The 24,563-nt window shown below is 39.9% G+C and overlaps 1 protein-coding gene across 1 annotated transcript in view; it reads left to right on the top strand.

The window, feature by feature from the left end:
• Positions 1 to 301: 301 nt before the first annotated feature.
• The window catches only part of rpap1 (RNA polymerase II associated protein 1), a 29,334-nt gene continuing 5,072 nt past the window's right edge, over positions 302 to 24,563 (top strand). Inside the window, exons 1-23 of the mRNA XM_017713449.1 lie at positions 302 to 402; positions 682 to 882; positions 1,772 to 1,920; positions 2,007 to 2,099; positions 2,259 to 2,397; positions 5,025 to 5,180; positions 6,252 to 6,467; positions 8,564 to 8,679; positions 8,887 to 8,985; positions 9,193 to 9,294; positions 12,047 to 12,214; positions 12,556 to 12,735; positions 12,899 to 13,033; positions 13,522 to 13,692; positions 13,801 to 13,958; positions 15,056 to 15,226; positions 15,382 to 15,577; positions 16,172 to 16,281; positions 17,004 to 17,199; positions 18,067 to 18,213; positions 18,751 to 18,893; positions 22,154 to 22,922; positions 23,722 to 23,898. Of these exons, the coding sequence (XP_017568938.1) occupies positions 696 to 882; positions 1,772 to 1,920; positions 2,007 to 2,099; positions 2,259 to 2,397; positions 5,025 to 5,180; positions 6,252 to 6,467; positions 8,564 to 8,679; positions 8,887 to 8,985; positions 9,193 to 9,294; positions 12,047 to 12,214; positions 12,556 to 12,735; positions 12,899 to 13,033; positions 13,522 to 13,692; positions 13,801 to 13,958; positions 15,056 to 15,226; positions 15,382 to 15,577; positions 16,172 to 16,281; positions 17,004 to 17,199; positions 18,067 to 18,213; positions 18,751 to 18,893; positions 22,154 to 22,922; positions 23,722 to 23,898 (3,978 nt within the window). The 5' untranslated portion in view covers positions 302 to 402; positions 682 to 695. The remainder of the gene's footprint in view (positions 403 to 681; positions 883 to 1,771; positions 1,921 to 2,006; positions 2,100 to 2,258; positions 2,398 to 5,024; positions 5,181 to 6,251; positions 6,468 to 8,563; positions 8,680 to 8,886; positions 8,986 to 9,192; positions 9,295 to 12,046; positions 12,215 to 12,555; positions 12,736 to 12,898; positions 13,034 to 13,521; positions 13,693 to 13,800; positions 13,959 to 15,055; positions 15,227 to 15,381; positions 15,578 to 16,171; positions 16,282 to 17,003; positions 17,200 to 18,066; positions 18,214 to 18,750; positions 18,894 to 22,153; positions 22,923 to 23,721; positions 23,899 to 24,563) is intronic.

Consider the following 24,563-nt stretch of genomic DNA (forward strand, 5'->3'; position numbering starts at 1 on the left):
CTTGCCACCACCCCACCTATCGCCGAAAACACTCAGCTAGCACATTTTATCCTGAAGCTTTGCTGGAAAATGTTTACAATTTGTACACATAAGTGAGGATGCCAAGCGGTGTTACTGAACTGTTTTTATATTTGCCCATTTTGCAGTTCTGCACTTTCTAGATGCCTATTGGGGCATACCTTTTAGTGGTATATCTTATTCCAGAAGCATACAAAATAGTTGTAAACCATGAAATCACAATTGTTTTCATGATAAGTCTTTTATTTTGAAATGTTACAAACCGGACGTAGTTCGCGTGCAGACTGCAGCATGTGCGTCGAGTCTCAGCAGCCGGTTCAATTCTGTAATTTTGGTTTCTAAAAGAGGATTAGAGTACCTACAGCTGTTGTTGGTTCTAAAAAGGTAAATTATATGACCGAATGCTTGTATTTCAACACGCTGTATCTGTGTTCTGTGTTCATAGGTACCTTATTTTCTCATTTCTCTGCCGCAGTGAGTAACGAGCTCGCTAGTAAACAAGCCTGTCAGTCTCGGCTCCGTCAGCCGCTGCGCTTCTGTCTACTGGGGCTCCTGAACTGCATCTGTATGAGCTACACGCAGTTATGAGCGCTCATGAGCTCATAACTGCTTATAAAGGCTGGAGTGTCACTTGTGGATCGTGACCCGTGTGTCTTTTCTTAGATTCAGATTTGGGGATGTTACGGCGTCCCAAGCCCACCGACTCCGAGTCGGACCTGCTCCGAGAGCAGGAGAGGTTTTTAGCCTCGGGGGGTCAGTCGGCGGTGAATGTAGTGAGGAGACCCGATAAACGGAGAGGGGAGAAAACGGGCGATGACAGCGAGGAGCCTCAGGAGAACCAGAGAGACGTGGTGACCATAGCAGGTGCGTCTCCCGAGCTGGATGATAAAAAATAGCTAGAATAGTAAGAGAACATTATTCCTGTACTGTGTAGAGGAAACGGTCGTGTGGCATTCGTATCACTGTTGAGAGGTTTTGTCTTGTAATAAAATCAAGTTAGTAGTTCCTGCCGTGTATGCTGTTCATATATAGAGTGCAAAAATTCGGGCACCCCTGTCAAAATGTGTTACTGTGAATAGTTAAGTGAGTAGAAGATGAACTGATCTCCAAAAGGCATGAAGCATTCTTTTCAACATTTTCATCCAAATTCGTGTATTATTTTTGTTTGTGCAGTTTTAGAATGGAAAAAAAAAACGAAAGGAGGACCATGCAAAAGGTTGGGCACCCCCAAGAAATTTGAGCTCTCAGAAAACCTTTACCAAGCTCTCAGATCTTAATTAGCTTCTTAGGGCTATGGCTTGTTCACAGTTAAAGTTAGGGAAATTTAGGTGATGCAAATTTAAGAGTTTTGCGAATTCTCCAACTCCTGCCTGAGTTTCCATACATTGACTGTTTAGAATGTTTAATTGTCTTTACATACTTCATCATTTTGAAAGTGAAATTTTTCTATGACATTGGCATTTTAATTCTTGTGCTTGTACTGAAATAAGTATTCAAATGTGTTCCTAAAACCAAGGCTTTCCCCTGCAAATGTCTCCCTGAAAAAGGAGTTTTTGAGAGAAGTATGTGCATTTTTTAGGAATTACACAGATTTTTAGATTAATCCACATCTTCTCTCTCTCATTCACTAAAGAAAGTGTACATTGTCATTGCTTGTCATTATGATTCTTGTATACAAATGTTTTTTCTTGTTCCATCAACATCCATTGTAGAGTTCACTCTTTAGCTGTTAGAGATGCTTCTGTATGTGCAGGTCTACCTGATGAGATACCCAGTCTGACCCCTGCACCCCCCAAGAAGTCCCGTTTCAAAAAGGAACGAGTGCGTTTTGAGAATGAAGATCCAGAGGAGCTGCTGGACAGACATGACACTCACATCAGTGCTGTCCTCTCCAGGATTGTTGTGAGCTGACTTGATTAGTAGATTGAATTTTTTTTCTATCAATATGTGTTTCACCCTATTGAATACTACTATCTACTTCACTGCAGGAGAGAGACACAAGTGCAATACCAGTGTCATTCCCAGCTTTTACAAGCACAGCTTTCCCCAAAGTCCTACATCGGTCTACAGCAGAGAAGCAGGTGGGAGTTCCTGGCATGCTGCTGGGAATACATTTTAAGGATCTGGAGCTTTAAATGACGCACAAGATATTGTTCCTGTTGAAAGTGGTTAGACATTGTTTAAGATATTGAAGCATTTTGGTCTTTATTTAACTGAGGTGTTGAAATTGTCTTGGACAGGCAGCCGTACCCGGAGGCAAAAAAAGTATTTTTGCACATCAGATAGCAGCACGGAATCCTAAATTGGGACGTGGAGATTCAAAGAATGATCCAAAGGTCAGCTCTCCTCAGGCCTTTGGATCCAGTTATGTGGTCCCAGGTAGGCGTTTTGATCTTCCTCTCTGAAAAGGGTGACTGTGCTAGTTGTTTTTTCTCATTGACATGACCTTATTGCAGTCCCAGAACCTGTTAAACCTGATTAAACAGAAATATTTGATATATATGTCCGCTTGATGATTTTGTCTTTGAATGATAATACACATTTTAAATTCTCTTACTGGTCTTTCTTACAGTAAAAAAACAGATGATTTGCATTCATATTGTATACTTTTCATTTCTTGTCTTTTTTATATATAAAAGTGGTTTAAATTAATATAAAAACATTGTTAAAGTTTCACAACATGCCATTCACTCCTCAGTCCTTATATGAAAGCTATGCAACAAAAATAACTCATTATATTCACTGTTTTTGTGTACTTGAATTGGTAAAGATCCTCAACTCTTACATGATGTGAAGGTTCTTTAAACCTTTAATAGGTTGTTCATACTTAGAAATTTCTTTTTCAAACCTTGTACTTTGGGGAACCTAAGGGGTTATGGCATCACCCAGAGAGCCCTTTTGTTGAGAATGTATGTGCATTTTTTGCCATATACTATTTTTAAGTATATGTTCTTCATGAGAGATTTTTGAATGTTTCCTTGTTTATCATTTGGAATGATAAAGTAATTGATTACTCAATTAATCTTTTTAAAATAATCAAATTATTTAGCTGTGTAATCAGTTGTGACAGCCCTTTACACATTTTGTAGTTTTCCAAGGTCTTATTTCTGCATGAAATGTGATATGGGAATTGTGCACTGATGCTGAATTACAATGCTTTTTATAAACATACAATATCACAAGTGAGCACACCTCACATTTCTGCAAATATTTTATATCTTTTCATGGGACAACACTATATAAATGAAATTTGGATATAACTTAGTGTACAGCTTGTATAGCAGTATAGATTTACTGTCCTCTGAAAATAATACACAGTCATTAATGTCTAAATAGCTGGCAACACAAGTGAGTAAACCTCACAGTGAACATGTCTAAATTGTGCCCAATTGTGTCGTTGTCCCTCCCTGGTGTCATGTGACTCGCTAGAGAATGGGGAGCAGAACTGTTCAATTTGGTGTTTTGGGTACAATTCACTCATAGAGGCTGCTGGATATTCAACATGGCATCTCATGACAAAGAACTCTGAGGATGTGAGAAATAAAATTGTTGCTCTCCACAAAGATGGCCCAGGCTATAAGAAGATTGCTAACACCCTGAAACTGAGCTGTAGCACGTTGGCCAAGGTCATACAGCGGTTTTCCAGGACAGGTTCCACTCAAAACAGGCCTCGCCAGGGTCGACCAAAGAATTTCAGTCCACGTTTTCAGCGTCCAATCCAGAGGTTGGCTTCAAAAAAATAGACGTATGAGTGCTGCCAGCATTGCTGCAGAGGTTGAAGAAGAGGGAGGTCAGCCTGTCAGTGCTCAGACCACACGCCACACAATGCATCAACTCTGTCTGCATGGCCGTCATCCGGGAAGGAAGCCTCTTCTGAAGCTGATGCACAAGAAAGCCCGCAAGCAGTCCATGAACATGGATTGCTGTAACCTGTGGTCTGATGAGACCAAGATAAACTTGTTTGGCTCAGATGGTGTCCAGCATTTGTGGTGGTGCCCTGGTGAGGAGTACCAAGACAACTGTCTCTTGCCTACAGTCAAGCATGGTGGTGGTAGCATTATGGTTTGGCACTGCATGAGTGCCCCAGCACTGGGGAGCTGCAGTTCATTGAGGGAAACATGAATTCTAACATCTACTGTGACATTCTGAAGCAGAGCATAATCCCCTCCCTTCAGAAACTGCACGGCAATTTTCCAACACAATAACGACCCCAAACACGCCTCCAAGATGACAACTGCCTTGCTGAAGGTAAAGGTGATGGACTGTCCAACTATGTCTCCAGACCAAAACCCAATTGAGCACCTGTGGGGCATCCTCAAATGGAAGGAAGAGGAGCGCAAGGTGTCTAACATCCACCAGCTCTGTGATGTCATCATGGAGGAGTGGAAGAGGATTCCAGTAGCAACCTGTGCAGCTCTGGTGAATTCCATGCCCAAGAGGGTGAAGGCAGTGCTAGATAATAATGGTGGTCACAAAAATATTGACACTTGGAGCACAATTTGGACATGTTCACTGTGAGGTGTACTCACTTGTGTTGCCGGCTATTTAGACATTAATGGCTGTGTGTAGAGTTATTTTCAGAAGACAGTAAATCTGTACTGCTATACAAGCTGTACATTGACCTAGTTTTATTTTTATAGTGTGTCCCATGAAAAGATATAATAAAATATTTCCAAAAATGTGTGGGGTGTACTCACTTTTGTGAGAAACATTTTTTTTGTGCTTATGAAATATAGGAACTGGACTAGATCCATCTGGATTATCATTATGGAAAAACGTTACATTTGTGAAATTAATAAAATGTAGACATTTTATTGTGGTTATCTAAAAATTCTGCTCTTCTGGAGTGCAATAAATCATTACATATCATAATTCCTTCATCAGACATATTTTTTTCTTTTTAAGCTAATACTAAAAATATCTCAACATGCCAGGCCAAGCATGCCTAAGTAATGAATGTCTGAATTATAACTTGAGTGTATGCATGTTTTCGTTTTCTGTCATAGGCTTTGTTGATGGCTCTACACTGGTGTCAGGTCAGGGTCTGGGTCCAGACAGTGCTGTGGAAACTCTTAGGATCCACCAGGAGAACCAGGCCAGGCTGCAGGGCATGCCACAGAGTGAAATTCTGGAGGAACAGCAGAAGTTGTTGGCCCAGTTAGGTAACAAGGACATTCCCTTTTTCTAAATTTTCCTTCCTGAAATGAAAATTGGCCTATTTAATCTTGTTAGTTCATATTGCTGATATTACACACAGTGTAACGTGTTATTTTAAATGCAAATATCTTGTTTTGCCTCCCTCTATCAGCATGTAATGACTTTTACCCACTTCAGAAATGTCTTCCTGTTTTTGAAAATGTCGCCATGCACAAGCAAGTGGGGATAAATAGTATTAAACAATAATAGCCTTTTTCAGCTCCCCACTAAATAATTGAGTGAATGCACTAACTCAGAGACCCTCATTGGTGCCATGTTACAGTTACAGAAGGAAAATGCATTATGATTTTCAGTTCACGTTGATTTTGAACTTAATCTGCTTTGCTCCACTGTAACTGATTTAGAGCACTGTATTTAGTACGAGAAGGGAAATGTCTTCAGTGGACGGTAAATGTAAGTGCATGAGACCATTTGTAGCTGTGAAAGCACCTGTTATGCAGTATTTCATTGTGTATCTTAGGACTGTCACGATTGTGAAATTTCAACTGAAGATTAATTGTTATATAAATAATGAAATAACAGTTTAATTGTCTTGTAAATTGTATTATATAATATTGTCTTGTTAATTGTTTACGCTGCCCAGTTGTATGCACACACATATCTCAGTTACAAAGAATCTGGTATAGAATCTATCAAAGCTACATCTTGAGCGTGAATATAGAAGCAAAAAATTCAATTTTGTCAGGACACATGCTAAATACGCTATGTTGGAATGAGTCATCTGACTCACATGACGTAAATAAACGTTAGAATATACAGTTAGATGTTTTTGTTTTTAGGAGTCCCATATGTCTCAATGAATGCATTTAGTGCTTTCTTCTGTTTATATTTATTTGCTTCAACCCTTCTTACCCAGTTCTCGTTTTGCTTATTGCAGTTTATATGATTGTAAAAAGTTATTGCAGTCAGTTTAAATAATTGTGATCATCTCACATAATTGTGATTAGGTGATTATGCAATAATTGTGACGGGCCTAGTTTATCTGTTTAATGTCATCAGCCTTCCTGTTTTTTCAGATCCGAGGCTGGTGGACTTTGTGAGGTCGCGGAAGACTCAGAAGACCTTATCGGTGCCCTCTACTCTTGAGGGAGAGACATGCTCTGGCCAGCCTGTCACTGAAACTAAAGCTCCAGAGCCTCATGGCACAGACCCAAAGCTGCACTCTCAGGAGGTCACAATGGATGCGGATGAAGAGGATGAGGCTGAATCTGTCATTCAGCCTCCAATCACAGGTGAGCAATGCCTCAGTCCCTTGCATTCTACCGAACTTCCTTATATTCCTTATATTCATTCCTTAATAATGTATAGTATGGATACCTTTGCTGAACTTGGGTAAAACCATGAGACTTGGAACTAATTTCAAACAGGTTGTTGAAGATACTATAGACTGTGCCAAAACACAACAGAAAGCCATAAACTGTTTCTTGACAGGAGGTGATGCCCTGGCATCCAATCTTGGCTTATTACACTGATGGAAAAATATTCTAAGAGGCTTCCAATTTTGGAGTCATATGAGGACAACAGGATGAAAGTGGTGATTGGGCCAAAAAACTGTAACTGTTCATTTGAACACCCCATTACATCTTAATTCCATGTGTGTCAGATTATGTACTAAACGTACTGGTTCAGCTCAAAGAAATGCCAAATTTATTTCAGAACCAAAGATTGCAGAACTGTCCTTGTCCAAAAGAATGGCCTCATGAAGCAGTGTAGTAACTATAAGCGATACAAAAATAGAGGATTCATTCAGATGCCTAGTTTTATCAGTGACTGTGGCTTCCATAAAAGAAAACAAACACAATAAAATTTCAGAGGAGAGGGGTGTATCGTTAAACCTGTTTCAAATATTGTTTTTTCTGATATCAATATGGTATTCATTTGATTGCACATTTAAGCCGGCAGTGTAAATCAAACAACAGATCTAAATGACATCAAATTACCAAGCATGCTGTATATTTAAAAAGAACTATGTTTTTAAAAATGGGTTCCTCAAAGCCTAGGGGCTGTTTATCATGGAATACAACAATAAGGGTTGCAGTGATGCCATCGAAGAATCACTTTTGGATAGCTAAGCGACCTTTTCAATAAAAATATCTAGTAATTCATAGATATGGGAAGCAGCAAGAGGTGATTGGAACACGTCATGGGGGATGGAGTCTCAGATGACATGTTGAATTAATTGCAGTCAGGGGGAGGTCTCAGAGCAAATAATAATGTTAGAACCATTTACAGTCAGAGAGAGTTCTCTGAACAAGTCACGTGGTGATCAGGACCAATCAAAGTCAAGGGAGGTCTTGGAACAAATGACTTGGTGATGCCTGAAAATATTTTAGCGTAAAGGTGTTCCTTACATGGTAGAGTGAGCAACGCAGTGAACAACACCCTGTTTACCAGATTAGATGGTTTTAACACTAAGATGCTTTTGGGAGACTGCATTTTGTTCAGTAAACAGTTTACACTACATGGAATAAACTTAAATCACTGCATTGTTTTGACCATAAAGATGTAATTTTGCTTTGAAATTTCATTTTTATATGCTGCCAGCATTGGTCTTTTCTTTCTTGATGTCACTTAGCATTTAAATATTACTTGTGCATGTTACTGCATAACATTGTAAGTCCAGCAACAAACACCAGGTAAACTGAGCCTTGCTCTGGTAGCTACATACAGCAGTTGCAGCGAAAGCCTATGAAAGTTGTCTTCCACAGCACTGTCTCCACTCCAGTGCACCTGGCTGCTTGGCAGTCTTTATTTTAGTTGCTTGTACAAGTAAGCTAACTGCACATATGCACTAATGTCCATTTGGCAGAGAGCATCCGGCTGAGCTGCAAGATTAGCACACTCGGGCAGAGTCATCGATTTCAATTAGGCTGATTAGCGCAAGCTAGCCAGCGTAGACCTCGATTCATCTTCAGGGGACAGTGAAAATAGATAGAGGAGCTTAAACATGAGAATCTGCTTTTAAGATGGATGAAGCCAATCAAGAATCATGGTTCCTTTTCTGCCACTATTGCTTGTTAGTAATAAGTTGATAATAAGTGGAATTCTTCATTCTTTGTTGAATTTAGTAAATTAAATTCTCATAGTCCAGTATAAAACATTAAAAAACATTTTTTTAATACACTGTCGTTTCAAGGAAGTCTCTTATTGGTGCGATTTTTCACATTTCACTGAAAAGGATTTAGTAGTCATTAGCTAGCAGGAGTGTATTTTGATCGTGTTTTCACTGGTGTGCCTGTTTTTATTACAAATAATTGAGTTTATATTACAAAATATAATGTAATAACATTCTGATTAGTTCTTTATTGTTATTATTTTGTTTACGTAGAGATGGAGCTACCAGTCAAGCCCCAGAAAGAGTGGCTTCGTATGGACAAGCTGGAGCCTGAGAAACTGGAATGGACAAGGGATTTGCCTGCTCCAAGGCAGCGGAGCACTAAAAAGGTAACAAATCATTTGAGAAATTATTCACCTTAAGTCTTTAGCGTACTGTGCTACTACCATCAGCCATTTGCCTTTTTTAGTTCAGTTCAGTACAAGGTTTGAACTTCAGGATGAGGCAAGTGTATGAAATGTTGTATGGGCACCTAGCCTGCAAAAACATTCCAACCTCAGAGACTTATTGTGTCTGTGTGTGTCTTGCATGAACAGTCTATGCAGGCTCGTTTTGATTTTTCTGGTGCTGTTATCCATCCCACGGAAGATTTGCCCACTCATCTTGGCCTGCACCACCATGGGGAGGAGCCAGAGGTCAGTCGCTTGAAATAAATGGCTTTGATTCTTGAGGGAATTCATTCACTCAAATTAGATAATCTTATCTAACATAAACTCCATTTACCAAAGGTTATCTATTGTTTTTTTGTTGTTTATGTTGACTGGATGTACTGAATCTCTCTCTCAATTTCTTTCTCTCTCTGTGCCTTCGTTTTTTTGTCTCTCTGTCTCTTTGTCTTTTAGTTGGCAGGCTACTCGTTGCAGGAGCTTTTCCTTCTCTCTCGCAGTCAGCTGACCCAGCAGCGGAGCCTGGCCCTTAACACCTTGGCTCATATCCTGTCAAAGGTAAATCAATAAAGTTGATTCAGTTGACTTGTGTTAAATTGCCCTCCGCCTCTGCTGCAATTAACAATCAGGACAAAACGAGGACAAAATGTAGAGGAGCCCAGAGGGGAGAAACAAGGAACCAAGCAGTGGTTGCAAGTGTAGCAGATTATTTCATGTGATTGTGGCTCAAAGAGGCTTCTCACACTCTGCTGTTCCACAAAGACTCAGAACAAATCAAGAGGTTTAATGAGTGATAATAAGAATAATTTTTAAAGAATTTGTTAAGTGCTACATACGTTTGCCCAAATAAAAGTACTAAAATGGCATAGGAGCATCTCTAAACTTGTACTAATTAAGAATGTGAAGATCTATGAATGTGCAAGATTATGCAAATTGTAAATGCCTCCTATCTGTCTGTTTCTAAATCCCACCCCTCCCCCATACTACTTACAACATATTTTTTAACCAGAACTAGGCTGGTTAGCTAGCTAACAGGCTAAAAGCCAGTTAAGAGCCTAGACAACTCCATCATTAATGTCAAAGGCTTGAATTAAAATACTTTTGTTCTGATTCACTGTAAAATTTCAAAAATGCTTGCCTGTGTTTGTCCGAAGTAGCATCAAATCTAGACTAAATTTCAAAAGGCTCCATATTCCCCAAGTAGTATACTATGTAATTTTGAAATTCTATGCTTCTGCGGCCAAGTAGTGGCCTATTTGTTGAGTTTGAATGTGAATGAATGCCAAATGAGTATTTTAGCTGTATTATGTGATGTTGGGATGCAGGAGCCAGTATTTAAATTCCTATGTAGTGCATTATGTAGGGAGCAGAGAGCTGTTTGAGGCTCAGCCATTGTGGGAGGAAAGGGGCATTAGTTTGGTGCTAAATAAGACACGCAGTTGTAATTTGGTGACCAAAAAGTGCTTATAAAGGAAAGTTTTTGTATTAACTAGTGCTGCATTACAACATCATTGTGGTATGACAAACACTCAAGTTCATTAAAATAACTAACATGCAGTGATGGGCGTTCTTCAGCTTCACTTCGTGTTGTAACTAAGAACACCTTTCCCCATGATAAAATGGCAGTAATGCCTGGCCTTTTGTGGCTTATTGCTTAATTATATGTCTGTGGAGAATATTCCTGCATGTTTTTAAAGGTCGCAAAGCAAGAATATGGCTGTATATGTAGGTGAGGAGCCATATATTGTGTATTAATAAAGTAGACCTGCTTTATTAATGATGAAAGCAACCATGCTACTTTTGAAAAAGAACTGCAACAAATAAGCTATTTGTTTTGTTTTGATATCATTGCAATTTTTTTGTACTTATTTGGCTGCACATGTTGTTTAGAGACCAACAAAGGAACAACTGATGATGGGTTTGAAGGATAGGTGTATTGTATATTCTTTATGGCTTTAAAAGTTGTGCTTGGACTTGGATACAATTACCACATTTCAGGCACAAAAAGCCCTGAGCTTTGTTCTCTCTCACTCTGAAACCACTCCAGTACCTCTCCATGCCAAAAGCTAGTCCTGTTTTTTTCCCCCACACTGACAACCACTACATGACATGAGTTATGTGGCAGCATGACTGCTGCAGGTCACACATAACGGCCATCCTTACACATCGGTTGTGCTGCAGAACTACATACTGGAAAGTCTCAGCAACAGAGCTCTACAGACTGTACACAAGTAATTTCATGTCTTCCATCTTGCTGCATGAGTGATGTTCTTAAATAGATATTATAAAAATGTATTCTTAAAATTCTTATTCTTCTTGGCAGTTTTCTGGCATGTGATTGGTCCATTGTGTTAAGCCTGTCCATACTAAAAAAAATAGCTGTATATTTTTCATGTAATAACTGCCACAAATTATACAATTTATGAAACAGACGGCGTAGTGTGTTGTTCATATGTTCAAGACATCAAATAAATATTATATGATAATATACAAGACTCAATATATAATGACTCATCTCAAGCAGGTTTTCTTTGATGTGTGAGAAATGTCTGCCACTCCACTCTCAAACGCTGCCCTGCATTCTGTCTTTGTTACTGGCTGAGCAAATGAAATAACAGACAGAGCAAAAACAATGCTCCTACTGTAGTGTTGGTAATCAGAAAAATTCTGTCATTATGTTACTCCAACACCAACCACTTTTCACTCCCTTATATCTGAGTATTTATCCCCTGCCTCAGTGCAGCATCAGTGACCTGGAATTCCTGGTGATTTGGCCTTCTCCATAAGCTAGCTTTAACCTCTGGTGCTACAAAGGATATCAGTTAAAAGTAGTTTGAGCTAACAGCTCCACACGCTGTAACATTGGCTTACTCACTCATATATGAGTCTTTAGTCTCTAAATGAACCTGCATGGTTGTGTGTTGTGCTTTTTAGGCCTTCTCACAAAGCTAATGTTACCTTGTGCTGGTGAAGATGTTGAAGCAAAGGCAGCTTAAGCCAACATCTGCACACACAAAAACCCAGGTTTACCCGCTCAGATTTGAGTCTTTATTTTCAAAACTTTCATTAATAAAGCTTCAGTAAGCTGGAAAGTGAGCTGAAATGCTCCTGCTTTCAGTGGAATGAAACTGTGAACTTTGTGCTACAGTAAAACATTTGTTACAGATGTTAGTCTGATATAATTATAATAAGGCATTCAAAAAGACTTATTGAGTGCAGGGAGTATTTAATGGTTAAGTTTGAATATATTTTATTTTTTTCTCCCAATTCTTCTCATATTCATTGTTTGCTTATGCTATTTTGTCTTCAGGCCCATGTTGGTGAATACTCCTCTTCTCTTAAAGGCAATGTGCTGACCTCTCTGCTAGATGCTGGCCTCCTCTTTCTCCTGCGCTTTGCTCTGGACGACAGTGTGGAAGGCGTGATGTCAGCAGCTGTGCATGCTCTCCGAGCGCTGCTGGTGTCCCCCGACGATGAGGTGAGGCACAAGCAACAAAAACCTTGGCTTACCATTTAAATGCAGAACACATCATGGGAGCTAATAGTAATTAAGTAGCAGTTGTGTGTGCATCATTGAAATAAAGAAACTGGCAAGAACTCACACCAGCATGATCTCACAAATGCATATTGGCAATCACTAGTTGTGTATGTATTTAAAAAAAAAAATTTCAAAAGCATACCAGATATGGTGGCAAAAGTTTCATACTTCTTTCCATTTTTGCCTTCTTAAATGTATTATTTTCAAACCATTGAGAGTACAACATATGAAAAAGGACAAGTCTCATGTTTTTCCCTCTGTATTTGCTTTGTCCTTTGTAGGAGTGCCTTGACAACATGTTCCCTTGGCTGCTAGGGATGGCAGCCTTTCCCCTACTGCCCTCCGCTCAGGATGAGGAAGATGAGGATGATGAAGGCCTGGATGAGTCCATGAAAGAAACAGCTAAAGAGAAAGAAGGCAGAAAATCAGATCATGATGTTGCCCGACTGGATGTTGTCAAGGTGAGAAGAAAACATGAAGCTAAGACGATATATGCTTTTATTTAATGTGTATTGTAGAGTGGCACAGACGACTTCCTTTAAAATGTTCAGTCTAGCAGGCGATTTATTACAGAATAGTTTTGTGTGTGTGTGCCTTCTTCTACTTTGCCTTCTCTGTTCTTAGGGATTGTTGAAGATGCAGCTTCTGCAAAGGCTGCGGTACATTCTGGAGGTTGTACGACCTGCGCCTCATGTTGTTGTCGATGTTCTAGAGATTTTGATTAGAATAGCTCGTCACTCAACCTCAGCAGCCACACAGGTAAAACCCTGAAAGGTTTCTGATGTGATTCTGTTTGCTACAGTCTCCACATAGTACTCTCATCTTTTGACATCTGTTTTTAAAAATTCGCTTGCATTTGTGCATTACAGTCCCTTGTGTGCTTTAAAAAACAGTATGTTGCAGTCCTCGTCTTGAACTCATTAATACAGCTGAAAAGCAAATTTGCACAATTTTTGCCTCTTATATTTGGCTGTAACTCATCAGCCAAAACGTTCATTGTCTTCTGTAGTTTTTCACTTGGGCTATTGGGCTATAAGGCAAATGTACAAGTAATGGAACCTTATACACCACCAATTAGCATCATGCGCACTCCATACACAAAAGACTTGCCACAAACGAGTTGTTAGATAATCTTATAGACTTCCTTATATGGTTTCTTGACTGCATGACTATAAATTTGTCAAAATTCAGATTTTTTTTTTTTTTTTTTAACTATTTAAACTATTCAAGATGTTTGCCACATCTAGATACTTGATTGCCCCCGGCTGATGGAGACTGTGATGTCAGAGTTCGTACCTTGCTCCTGGACTCCACCCACATCTCCAGCCCCACTTTCTTTATATGGTTTGCCTGTTTCTACGGCTGTGAAGCTCCTCCGAGTTTTGGCGAGCGCTGGGAGGCATGTCTGTGCCAGAATAGTGAGTACTGCATGTACTGATAGGCACCTCAATAAATGAAACTTGAAATTATTGTATACAGCACATGCTCATGGTGCAGGCGGATGGATTCTGACTTGTTTGTCTCAGCTGAACTCTCTAGGTGGGAGGGAGCGTCTGTCTCGGCTCTTGGCAGCAGAACCTTCAGAGCTGCTGCTGGAGACTGGGGAAGCTGTTCGCTGCAGCACAGAAGCATTGAGGCTCTGGGCAGTGGCTGCTAGCTATGGCCAAGCCTGTGACCTCTACACGTGAGAACACTTACTCAGTTCTCATTTCTTGTTCAGTGAAAATTCCTCATGTATTGTCCATCAGTCATGGATGCCTGAAGTTTGCTTATTTTGTTGTGAAGCTACAAGTTTAAAATAACTAACAAGCAACAGAAGCTTCTACCCACCACTTAGCAGTGTGTAAACTGCATGCCTAAATCATATCACATCTTCAAAAATCATAGAGCATGTGAGTATATTTTTCTGTATTATCAGTTATCGGATTCAATTCATTCCAGTCAGAATTAGCTGTGTCTTTGCTACTTTTGGATACACTAAGACTAATTGCATGATCTCTGATAGACTTGCTGATGTGGTTTCCAACACTTTTTAAGGCATGTTATCTAAAAAATGCAGGTATCGCTTTAATGATTTAGCCTTTAATTTATTTAATGTTTAAGTTTAATGAAGTAAATGCAGCAATGTTTTTGTTGAAATGGTGCTATGGATCTATGCAAGAAAGTGTAAACTCTCTTGTGCAGGAAAAAAATTGATATATAGCAGAACATGAAGCTTTTAATGGTCTTAAAAAGAAATCCGTAAATTAGCAACAATTAGATAATAAATGTAGATGAAGTAACTTAGTAAGGATATGCGCTTTTCACTTTCGTTGAAGTCTTGTGGGTAAATTTGCCAACGATCTTTTATAAATAGAAGTGTCTGTATTGTTCCATTCAGCGTTGATGGCTTCAAACATTTGAAAAACTCTGTTTTAATGTGAGACCAAACATTCTCTATAGGGTTTAAATCTGATCTGACTCAGACTAGCCCAAAATCATTTTATATGATGCTTTCAGTGCTATACCTTGAGTTTTAAGCCAGCACTCTTTAAGTTCTAAAAATATCTCTCTCTCTTGCTCTTGCTCTCGCTCTCTCTCTCTTGCTCTCGCTCTCTCTTGCTCTCTCGCTCTTGCTCTCTCTCACGCTCTCGCTCTCTCTCTCGCTCTCTCTCTCGCTCTCTCTCACTATGTCGCTCTCGCTCTCTCTCTCGCTCTCTCTCACTATGTCTCTCTCACTCTCTCTCACTATGTCTCTCTCGCTCTCTCTTGCTCTCTCTTGCTCTCGCTCTCTCTCTCTAGAGACCTTTACTCAGTTCTGGTGAAGGCATTGCAGGCTGCACACAAACCCAGTGCTCCATCTGGGCCTCTCCTGGTGTTGGAGCTCCACCGAGTGAAAGCACTGCTGGTCCTGCTCACTCAGGTCACACACACTGCTGGCTGCCACCAAGAGTTACAGAGTGGCTTGCTCAAGTGAGTCCTATATTTTAACCCCACGGCAGCCTCAGGAGAGATTGAAGAGAGCTCACCTGTGATATAACGTTGTGCATACATTAAGAACCAGCAAAATGCTACATTGGCCTTTTTGAGTTTGAATCTGAATATGTGACCTTTGATGTTTGTTGCAGTTCCCAGGGTACAGAGAGTCTTCCCCCTCCTCCAGTGACATGGAGTCATGTGACTGGTTTGCAGGCCACCTTGATTGGTTTACTGAAAGGCTGTGTGAGAGCGCTGGATGACCCAGGTCAAAGGACAAGCACCTTGGCCCTGCTGCCATCCTATCTGTTCTACATGGGCGCGTTTTACTCACAGCTCAGTATGCAAGTAAGGGCTCGTAAGAAACATTAAACAGCACCGTACGCAAGAGATCTGTAATTTTTGGTGGGAGAGGAGTACAGGACAACTTCATCCATCAAACTGACACATCTCTTTCTTTATTTTCCCAAAGCCTTTTAGCAGCATGAGCCTTGCACCATGAAGCCACAAATGGCTTTTGCCGACATTCACTCATTTTTGCTGAAAGACGCTTTCTTAGGCCAATAATTCTGACTAATTTACTGCAACCACTGTTCTCACTGCAGGTTTGGTCTGAGAACTTTTAGCATTTAAAGGTGATTGTGATTAAGAGCCTTTTCATGTCAGTTATGAAGTATCTGATGGATTCAAATGCCATGCTGGAGATGTGTTAATTTAATACATTTGGTGCCCAATTCTGGTACTGGTGATCTTCAGCCCTGGACAGGTCAGCTCTAACTTTAATGTAACATCAGAATTAATTAATCAAGGCCTTCAGACGCTTTTAAATATTAGAGCCAGGTATGTTGGAAGTAAACTCTCCAAGGTTGGGCACCAATGGTCTGATATTCTGGTCATTGTGAACTTTAGAGACGTAATGTGTGCTTCTGTGTGCTTTTGCAGAGTTCTTTCCGACCAGTGCAGTGTCTTCTGGAACTAGAGTCTTTGAGCTCAGAGGTGTTATTTCCCCTCATTTCCCATCAGGCCATACGCAGCATGGGAGAGAGCCTCAGGTTGGATGTTATTTTTATTTCTCAAACATCTTGAAAGCTTAAAAACAAATTTTCCTTTAGTTTAGTCTCCAAACCTTTAGTTAAAGCAGCCTTTTGTTAAAGGGCCCATACCATACAAAACTTGATTTTCCTCACTTTTTTTAAATGAACACATTTACATGTATATGTAGTAGTTTAGCTCCACCCATTTATGCTGAAGTGAATGTTTTAGCCCAGACTGCTGGCACAGTGCAACAAATCCTAATAGAGATCATTTACATGTATCAGTCAAAAAAAAAAAAACAACCAGTTTATTTCTAAGACATAAAAAGTTAGAAAAATGATCATGTAAAAATTCATTATTTTTGGTACGTAAAGCTACACAAATGTCATAATTGGACCCCAGGGGAAAAAATATTATTCAGGAATAACATGTGTGCCTTTTTAAAGTAAGAAGTGTTAAGAGTCTCGAATTTCCATATTTACTTTCCTTGTCTGCATATTTTGGTGTTTTTCTTGCTGACCTCATCAGATCTAATTAATGAATCAATTATAAAGTCCTTCTGGAGTGAGTGTAAGAGCAGAGACAGCACTAAAATGTGCAGGACAAGAAGACTACAGGACCAAGGTTGGAATCCACTTCTGTATACATAAGAGTGTGGCTGTGCGATATGACTGTGATAATTTTGTTGACTGTGATAAATCGTATTGTTGCCGCTGACATTGTGATATTGCTGCTGCAGGTCTTATTCTGTAATCTGTAACCCTGTGTTGAGTGCTCCTGCCCTGGAGGTCATCCCCAGTCTGCCAGGCTTAGGCTGCTTCAGGCTTAAGACTAACCCCAGCCTTGTTGGACCCGGTTCTCCTCTCCCCCTCTATACTGCTCTCTTCTACCTACTGGACATTCTCACCACCATCCACCGAGGCCTAACCAAGAAAGTACGTTTGATGAGCATGTGCAGAGACTGGGTGTTCAGTAATTTTGGAGTGCCACTGCCTTGTACAGTTAAATGTTTTCCTTGTGTTGACACACCTTGTTTAGTTATGAAAGTCTTTTGTGCTTTGCTGAGCTGAATATGGTGAAGGAAAAACTGCAGTGGAAGCATCCCAGAATTTCATTTGAACATCGCTTGCACCAACAGCAGGGATGTGACTCCAGTCTTGGAAGGTCATGTCACTGCAGAGCTTAGTGTTGTTCTGAATCAGTGTGTTTAAAAAGCAAAATCACTTGATGAGCTACCTCGTTAAAGCTACACTCTGTAAGATTTGGAGACTTCTCTCGTGGAAATAAACATGTAATATGTAAAGAAAATCTCACTCTTTTGGACCCCAACCCCAAACAGATGAAACTGATAATTGCAAGCGTTTCAAAAGAGTTTTCAAAGAGAACTCAATAGTCTGGCATATCATAGCCTAGATGTTCATGTTAGCGCCGCTCTCGATACAATAACGCAAAGCTCTGCTATGTGTATTCACTGGTTATTACATTACTATGAGGTGTTATTTCATTATCATGCGGTCAAATGAAACAGCACTACTGTTACAGAGAGACCTCTGGGTTTGTCAAGGAATAGGAGAAAACTCAGCCTGAATTTACTACTTGTCACTATTTGTCAGATTTGTACGATCATGGGTCAGTAATCACACACAGTACCTCCCCTGGTAAAATGAAAATGAATGAGTTTGAGTGGAGTTTTTCACATAGTAATGATGCTGTTTTTTTGCTGCCACCTAGTGACTAAAATACACCCATACAGTATTAACAGTATTAATTTACTTGGGATGTTGTTACTTTCTTTTCTGTAGTTCAGCTCTGTCGTTCTTTCTGGCTCTGTACTGGCGTACCTGCAGTCCTGCGTCGGGGCGATGCCCTCTGTATCCCAAGCAAGTGCCTGGCTTTTACGCCATGAGCACCTCCTGCTGTATCTGCTCCTGAGACTGGCTCACAGACTGGTACTTCTTCACTGTATTTCATATTTTTAGAATTTAAAAGTTTTACAGCTAAATTAATCTTTAACTTTCTGTTTGCCAACATTGGAGGATAAATAACATTTTATTTGTTCTTTAATGGGCAAAACTGTTATTTAAAAAGTTTCAATTGGAAATCAGTTGCCTTTTTAAATAACATGAATCAAAGCAAGTACTACGTTGCAATTAAGAGGAAACTGTTAACTGACTATGTATAAGTATGCTATGTCATTTTGGTATACTGCATTTATAAATCAGCTACTTCAAAGGGAGGCATTTATCACTCAGAGAACTATGTTTAACTACCGAACCTGAAAAATCATTGTAAACATTGTAATTGATACCGTAATTACAGTTTTACAAAAAGTACAAAAGAAGAAAATTGTTCATCACATGTTTGGTGTAAATAATATGACTGAAATGTGAAACCAACATTATAGAAGAAACATATTTTAGGCATATCTGAACCATCTATGCTTTCTATTTGTTAAGACAAAAGTAAATTCTCTCTTGTGCCTCTAGGTTCCTGTTGACTCGAACGTGGCCAAACATGCATCTCTGTTTCACCAAGTTGCCTTAGCTCTGCTGTCCTGGCTGCTGCCTGGAAGTGAATATCTGGCACATCAACTTTTGTCCACCATTATCTTCAATCATGAGCTGCTTCCGTGAGTCTTATGAATTACTTTGTTTGACATTATTTTGAATTCTGACTTTTGAATTATATGTCTTCTACATGCCTTGTCCATAACCACCAGAACTAAGCCATTGCAATATTTTAGTAGTAACTGGCTTTTGCAGTTTTTTTTTTTTCATCACATAAGCCTGTAATATGAAAATGATGCCACAAACAAATGTTTTACTGTGTGCTGTCAGAAGCCTAACTGTGAAATTTAGAAGTTCCAGATGAGTTTCTCTGAGCTTTTAGACGAATCAAAGCTTTCATGCGATCAAAAAAAAAAAACAGAGCATACTCGCCAGAGGGAGTAACTCTCTCCCACAGAAACCACATTTCTTAACTGCCTAAAACGCCTCGTTAAAATTCTAGTCCTTCCTTTGTTACAGGATCACAAAACCTCATAACACCAATAATCATTATCGCCTGCCTACTGCCAAGCTTAACAAGCCCTCACACACGAGAGCTACAAAATAAAAACGTACCCCTCTGCAACATCCTGCTCCAGTCTAGCTTGCAAAGGTGAACCAAGAACCAAGTTGTTCTACCTGACTTTCAGGATCGGACTCTGGCTCAAACTGATGCCGGCAGACCCAAAGCCATTATTAAAACAGCCACAGGGGTGTAGAGGTGAATCTTGTAGCAGGATGCCGCAATTGTGATTGACGATCCAGAAAAGAGTGGAACAGCTGAGCACGCTGGACTCATCATTAGGGGGATTTAAAGACAGAGGACCTCTAACAGAGCTTTCTAGGCAGTAAACAGAGATGTGCAGTATCAGAAAATGAATGTGGTTTTTGAGCATTGAAGCATACAAATCTATTCTAGTAGACCCCAAAAATAAATTTTGAACATTGAAAATGAGCGTAGTAGGTCCCCTTTAAGCAAAAGGAACTTGTTCTATTATTCTGACGCTCTGCTTTAAGACCCTGAGTAGGTAGTTGGCGATATTCAGTTTTCGTTGGACCTAATAGTGCATGAATATAGCTCAGCAGGAACAATTTTTTTTTTTTTTTGGATTTGCCTATTACACAAGGAGGTTTGGCCTTATTTATTTACTCACTTTGTTCAAGAACTTGTAACTCTGTGTGTGTGCTGTGTGGCTGTGAGATTGGAGCGTGTCCGGTATGTTGTGTAATGGGATATGGTTTCGATTTTTTTTCAATTTTGTCAGGATCTGCTTTGACTTGGTATAGCTCTTTGTGTGCAACTGTTAACAACCTCTGAAATATTTATTGAAATGTGGAAGAGGAAACAAGTATCTGGTGCAGTGAGCGTGGTACTTTTTAAGACTTTTTTGTTGTTGTTGTTTTTTAATCTTCCTAAACATAGTTTGACAACAGCTTGGACAAAGTTTGCCCAAGGGCTGAGGTCCTTTTACTAGGTATTTTTACTAGGTATTTGTGCATGCCCATAGGTGCTAAATCTGGAAGATTTAGCCTTTAATCTTTATCCCCTGTTTCCAAAAATTCTCCAAATTTATGGACTTGCTTCTTTTGCTCATGAGCCACATTTATTACTATGCCTTTCAGGAAGTAATATATTTCAAAAATGTGCCACTAACCAGATGTTTCTGCTGGGCATCTGCTGTTGTTGCACTTTATTTTCACAAGAGGGCAGCAAATAGAGCACTTTCTTTCAAGGTTATTTTTATTTATTTATTTTGAACCCAGTGGACAGTCCTCACAGCGGAGAGGGTATATTTACTGATACTTACTGGAGATAGTTCAGTTAGTATGTTTTGACTTTACTGAAAATGACTCAAAATTGATCTTGGTGTGTTTTCAAAGAAACAGTCATGTTCATTCAAATAGAAGGAGGCTCTCCTGACACAGAGAAGTGTTACACACCCCATGGTGATTGGACAGAAAGCCATCTGTCACTTTAAAAATTTAGCCCGCACAATCGCAACCACTTCCCCAATACAGATAGAGACACGTAGGCTAGAATAATGGAGACGAAAAAGTCAACATTGGCTACCAAAGTCTGTATATGCCGATTATACTCTTTTTAACGCTATGGTATTGCGATGTGATTGTGATTTAAAATAGGCTGTAGGGAGTCTGTATTATCCTACTCAGTCAAAGGTTAGTAATGTAGCATTGCTGGCTAATTAAAATCAACTAGACTTTAATGATTTAGATGATTTAATGATTACATTTTCATTTTTAAGGTACTTGCACTCATTTACACTAATTCTACACTTAGTACACTTAATTCAAAGTAGTAGTTAGGTTACTCGGACTGTGTTGGCAAGTACTAAAAACATACTTAGGAACCATGACTAGCAGAGTTAAGCCTAAAGAAGTGCAATGTATCATTACAGTACATTATTTTGTCAGTGATTAATCTGACACCCTAGGCCTTCAGTTCAGCTCCTGAAGTCCTAACCAATCCCTACATACCACTAAGACACTAAATCCTGATTGGATCATTTTTCTATGGGATGTTTAAAGAATTTAGCCCTTTTGTTTCCAGCCAAACAGAATATTACTGCAATACTTAAAGTTTAAATACAACAAATAGGATAATTGTTTTGTGAAAAATGTTTTTATTGCACAGTAATAAAAAATCGCAAGGTTTGCTTTTGATAGTAAAAGGCTATGTTACCGTTCACATTCCAGATTCAGTCTTTCTGCCCTGACAGATTTGTGTGAGGCACTGGTGTGACCACACCTCTCCCCTGACATGACGTGCATGTGCATATTTTATCAAGTTAGCTGCTGACACTGGCAGCACTGGATTATAATGTCATATGCACATTAAAGTGTATTAAAGTGTGATGTATTAAAAAGGAAAAAAGTAGCCTGACCATTCTAGTTATGATCACTTGCTCATAGGTTAGATATGTCTCTGATTTAGAATCACAAAGGAAAGTGGCTTAATACTGATTTGGGGAAAAAAAATAGCTCTAAAAACCACATCTGTTGCAGATTTGTCTGGGGACAGCATTACTTTTACTTTTTCCCCATTTTCTTGCATGTTTCCATTTTCCTTTTAACAAAATGTCCCTGGGGAATGCTAATACAGTGTAGGGCAGCGCACAGCTTTCCACCCAGCTCATTACTAACCACCAACCGACTCCTCAAACATAATCTGACCCCAATTCCCTCAAGCTCACAGACTGGCAGGCAAACAAACAATTTGGGCAAGAAATCGTATTTGTGCTGTTTCTGTTCTGTTTTGTGGATGCGGTCATAGTCAGCAGTGAATGCACATTCTGAGCTGTCTTTCTCACTCTGTGTTCTGCAGGGAGGGTGGTAGCGGCGGTCCCGAAGCAGCTATGCTGGCAGAACTGAAGCTTCAGGAGAAGTCCACTCCTCCGTCTGGCCTGGGTCCTCTCCTCCGTGACTCTCTTGCTCACCTGCCCTCTATCCGGGGCTGCTACCTTACTCTCCTTGCCCACCTAGAGCCCGCTGTGCTGTCCTCTCGAGACCGGCACCTTGGCCGCAACCCATGGCTTTCTTCCCAGTTCCTCCCTGAACTCTCCGGCCCCTCGCTGCCCTCTGACTGGCCCTTCCTGCCTCTGATCAGCCTGTATGATCGCACAGGAGTGTCTGAGGGTGGTGGGCTACAGGCACACTCTCTCCCATCTGGCTCTCTGCAATCAGTCACCCACTGCCTACAGTGGCTACTACTTCTGGAGAGCTGGAGAGAGGAAGCACTAAAGCCAGTGCCTCCTGTGGCAAAGCTAGCCCGCCTTGCATGTGTCTTCCTCTGTTCCAGTGACCTCTTCCTGGAGAGGCCTGTGCAGGAACTGACCTGGGCGCTATTCCGTGGGCTGATACGGCCCGTAAGTCTGCAGGCCCTGAACCTAGGCACACCACCACCTGGACTGGCCTCCTTCCACGACTTGTATTCAGCCCTGTTGGCCCAGTACGAGGCAGTGTCATTTGGAGACACGCTGTTCGGCTGCTTTGTGCTGCTGCCGTTGCAGAGGCGCTACAGTGCCGCCATGAGGCTGGCTGTGTTTGGCGAGCATGTGGGAATACTGCGTTCACTTGGTGTCTCACTAGAACAGGTGAGAAATCTTCAGTATTGATTGATTTCACAAGCACACTTCCACACAGAAACCTTAGGCTATAGGCCATTAGCAAATTAGCGGTAGAGGTCCAAGGAGCAGCTATTGTCTAGCACCAAATGATCTGGTCTAAGATTCATAACTGCAGTAGCTACGTGATCCCTGTTCAGCTATGAGGCTGAGTTTGAGGTGTTTGATCAGTGTAGTATAGTTTTGCCTGTGAAGAGATTTAGTGCTCATCTCTTTTCTCTACTTCTATCTACAACATCACAGCATAAGGTAAAGTTATCGCTGCACAAATTAGTTAACTGTCCCCATCAAATGCAAATGACCACAATACAGGCTGCACTCACTACATATTTGGACCAAACAGTTGTATTGAAAAGTTTATTGAAGCACCTGTTCTACTGTGTTATGCGAAAAAAAAAAATTAAAAACATTCTTTACTGCGGGAGAAAAAGCGGTTTAAATTACAGGAACCACAGTGAAAGGATTTTTTTTTTTTTTTTTTGCTAAACTGGCTAGGGTGGTGATGAATACAAAAACAGTTAAAATGTGTGTCTTTGACAAACTAACATACTGTTTTTGAATATGACTCCATCATCATCATCTGTAGGAATGTTTAATAAAAGACCTATTGAAAAAGTGAAAATCATTCAACACTAATCATGCTCTTTTAACAGAGATAGAGCCCAAAATCTAACATGGGTGAGCTTTCTAGTTTCTAGTTCTGCCCATTTCTACTTTCTGTTTTTTTCTTAGTTCTTTCAACATCACACTTTGTGTTCTTTCTGCTCAGCTGGCCATTCCTCTGGAGAATTTCACCTCACCAACAGAGGATTCACTGCCTTTGCTGCGTCTCTATTTTCGTGCCTTGGTCACTGGAGCATTGAGGAGGAGCTGGTGTCCTGTGCTCTATGTGGTGGCTGTTGCCCACCTCAGCGCCTTTATGTTCTCCCAAGATGAAGCATCACAGGTATGTGATAAAAATGTAAATCTCACAATGATTTTTTTTTTTTTATTTATTCTAGTTCTTTGCTAAGTTATTAAAGCGATCTGGAAAACTCAATTTCTTTTCTTTTTTTATTTACCGCTGTGTGTATGTGTGACAACAAGTGATTAAAAATAGTAAACATAGCCTTTCAGAACACTAATTTAAGAAATAACATTTTTCTGCAAATTTTAGAGAACAGTTCATAAATGAGAAGTAAAGTAGTAATTGTGTAGAGATTCTGAAAGTTTCTGTAAGATTTTGTAGATTCTTACAAAGCAGGGGAAGGTATTAGAATAAATAAAAATAAAAGTATATCAAAGTGCTTTCAGCTCACAATTTGTTATTAGGAGAAGACACCTAACGAAAAAATAGGTAAGACCAAGAAAACGTTCCTATAAAATTGCTAGTATGCCGACCAAAAAGTCAAAGCAAACCCCCATGTTGACAGCAAAGGACCTGCAGGAAGGTTTAGTTGATACAGGAGTGATGGTGCACAATCCACTGTGCACAAGCTTACACAAACATGATCTACATAACAGTCATTAGAAGAAAACCTTACTTGTAACTGTAAAACAACATCTAGTTAAGCCAGAAACATTTCAGGAAGAAGTGTTGTGGATGAATGAAGTAAAAATTGAACTATTTGG

Source organism: Pygocentrus nattereri, chromosome 10 (genome assembly GCF_015220715.1).
Source record: "Pygocentrus nattereri isolate fPygNat1 chromosome 10, fPygNat1.pri, whole genome shotgun sequence".
NCBI classification, from domain to species: Eukaryota; Metazoa; Chordata; class Actinopteri; order Characiformes; family Serrasalmidae; genus Pygocentrus; species Pygocentrus nattereri.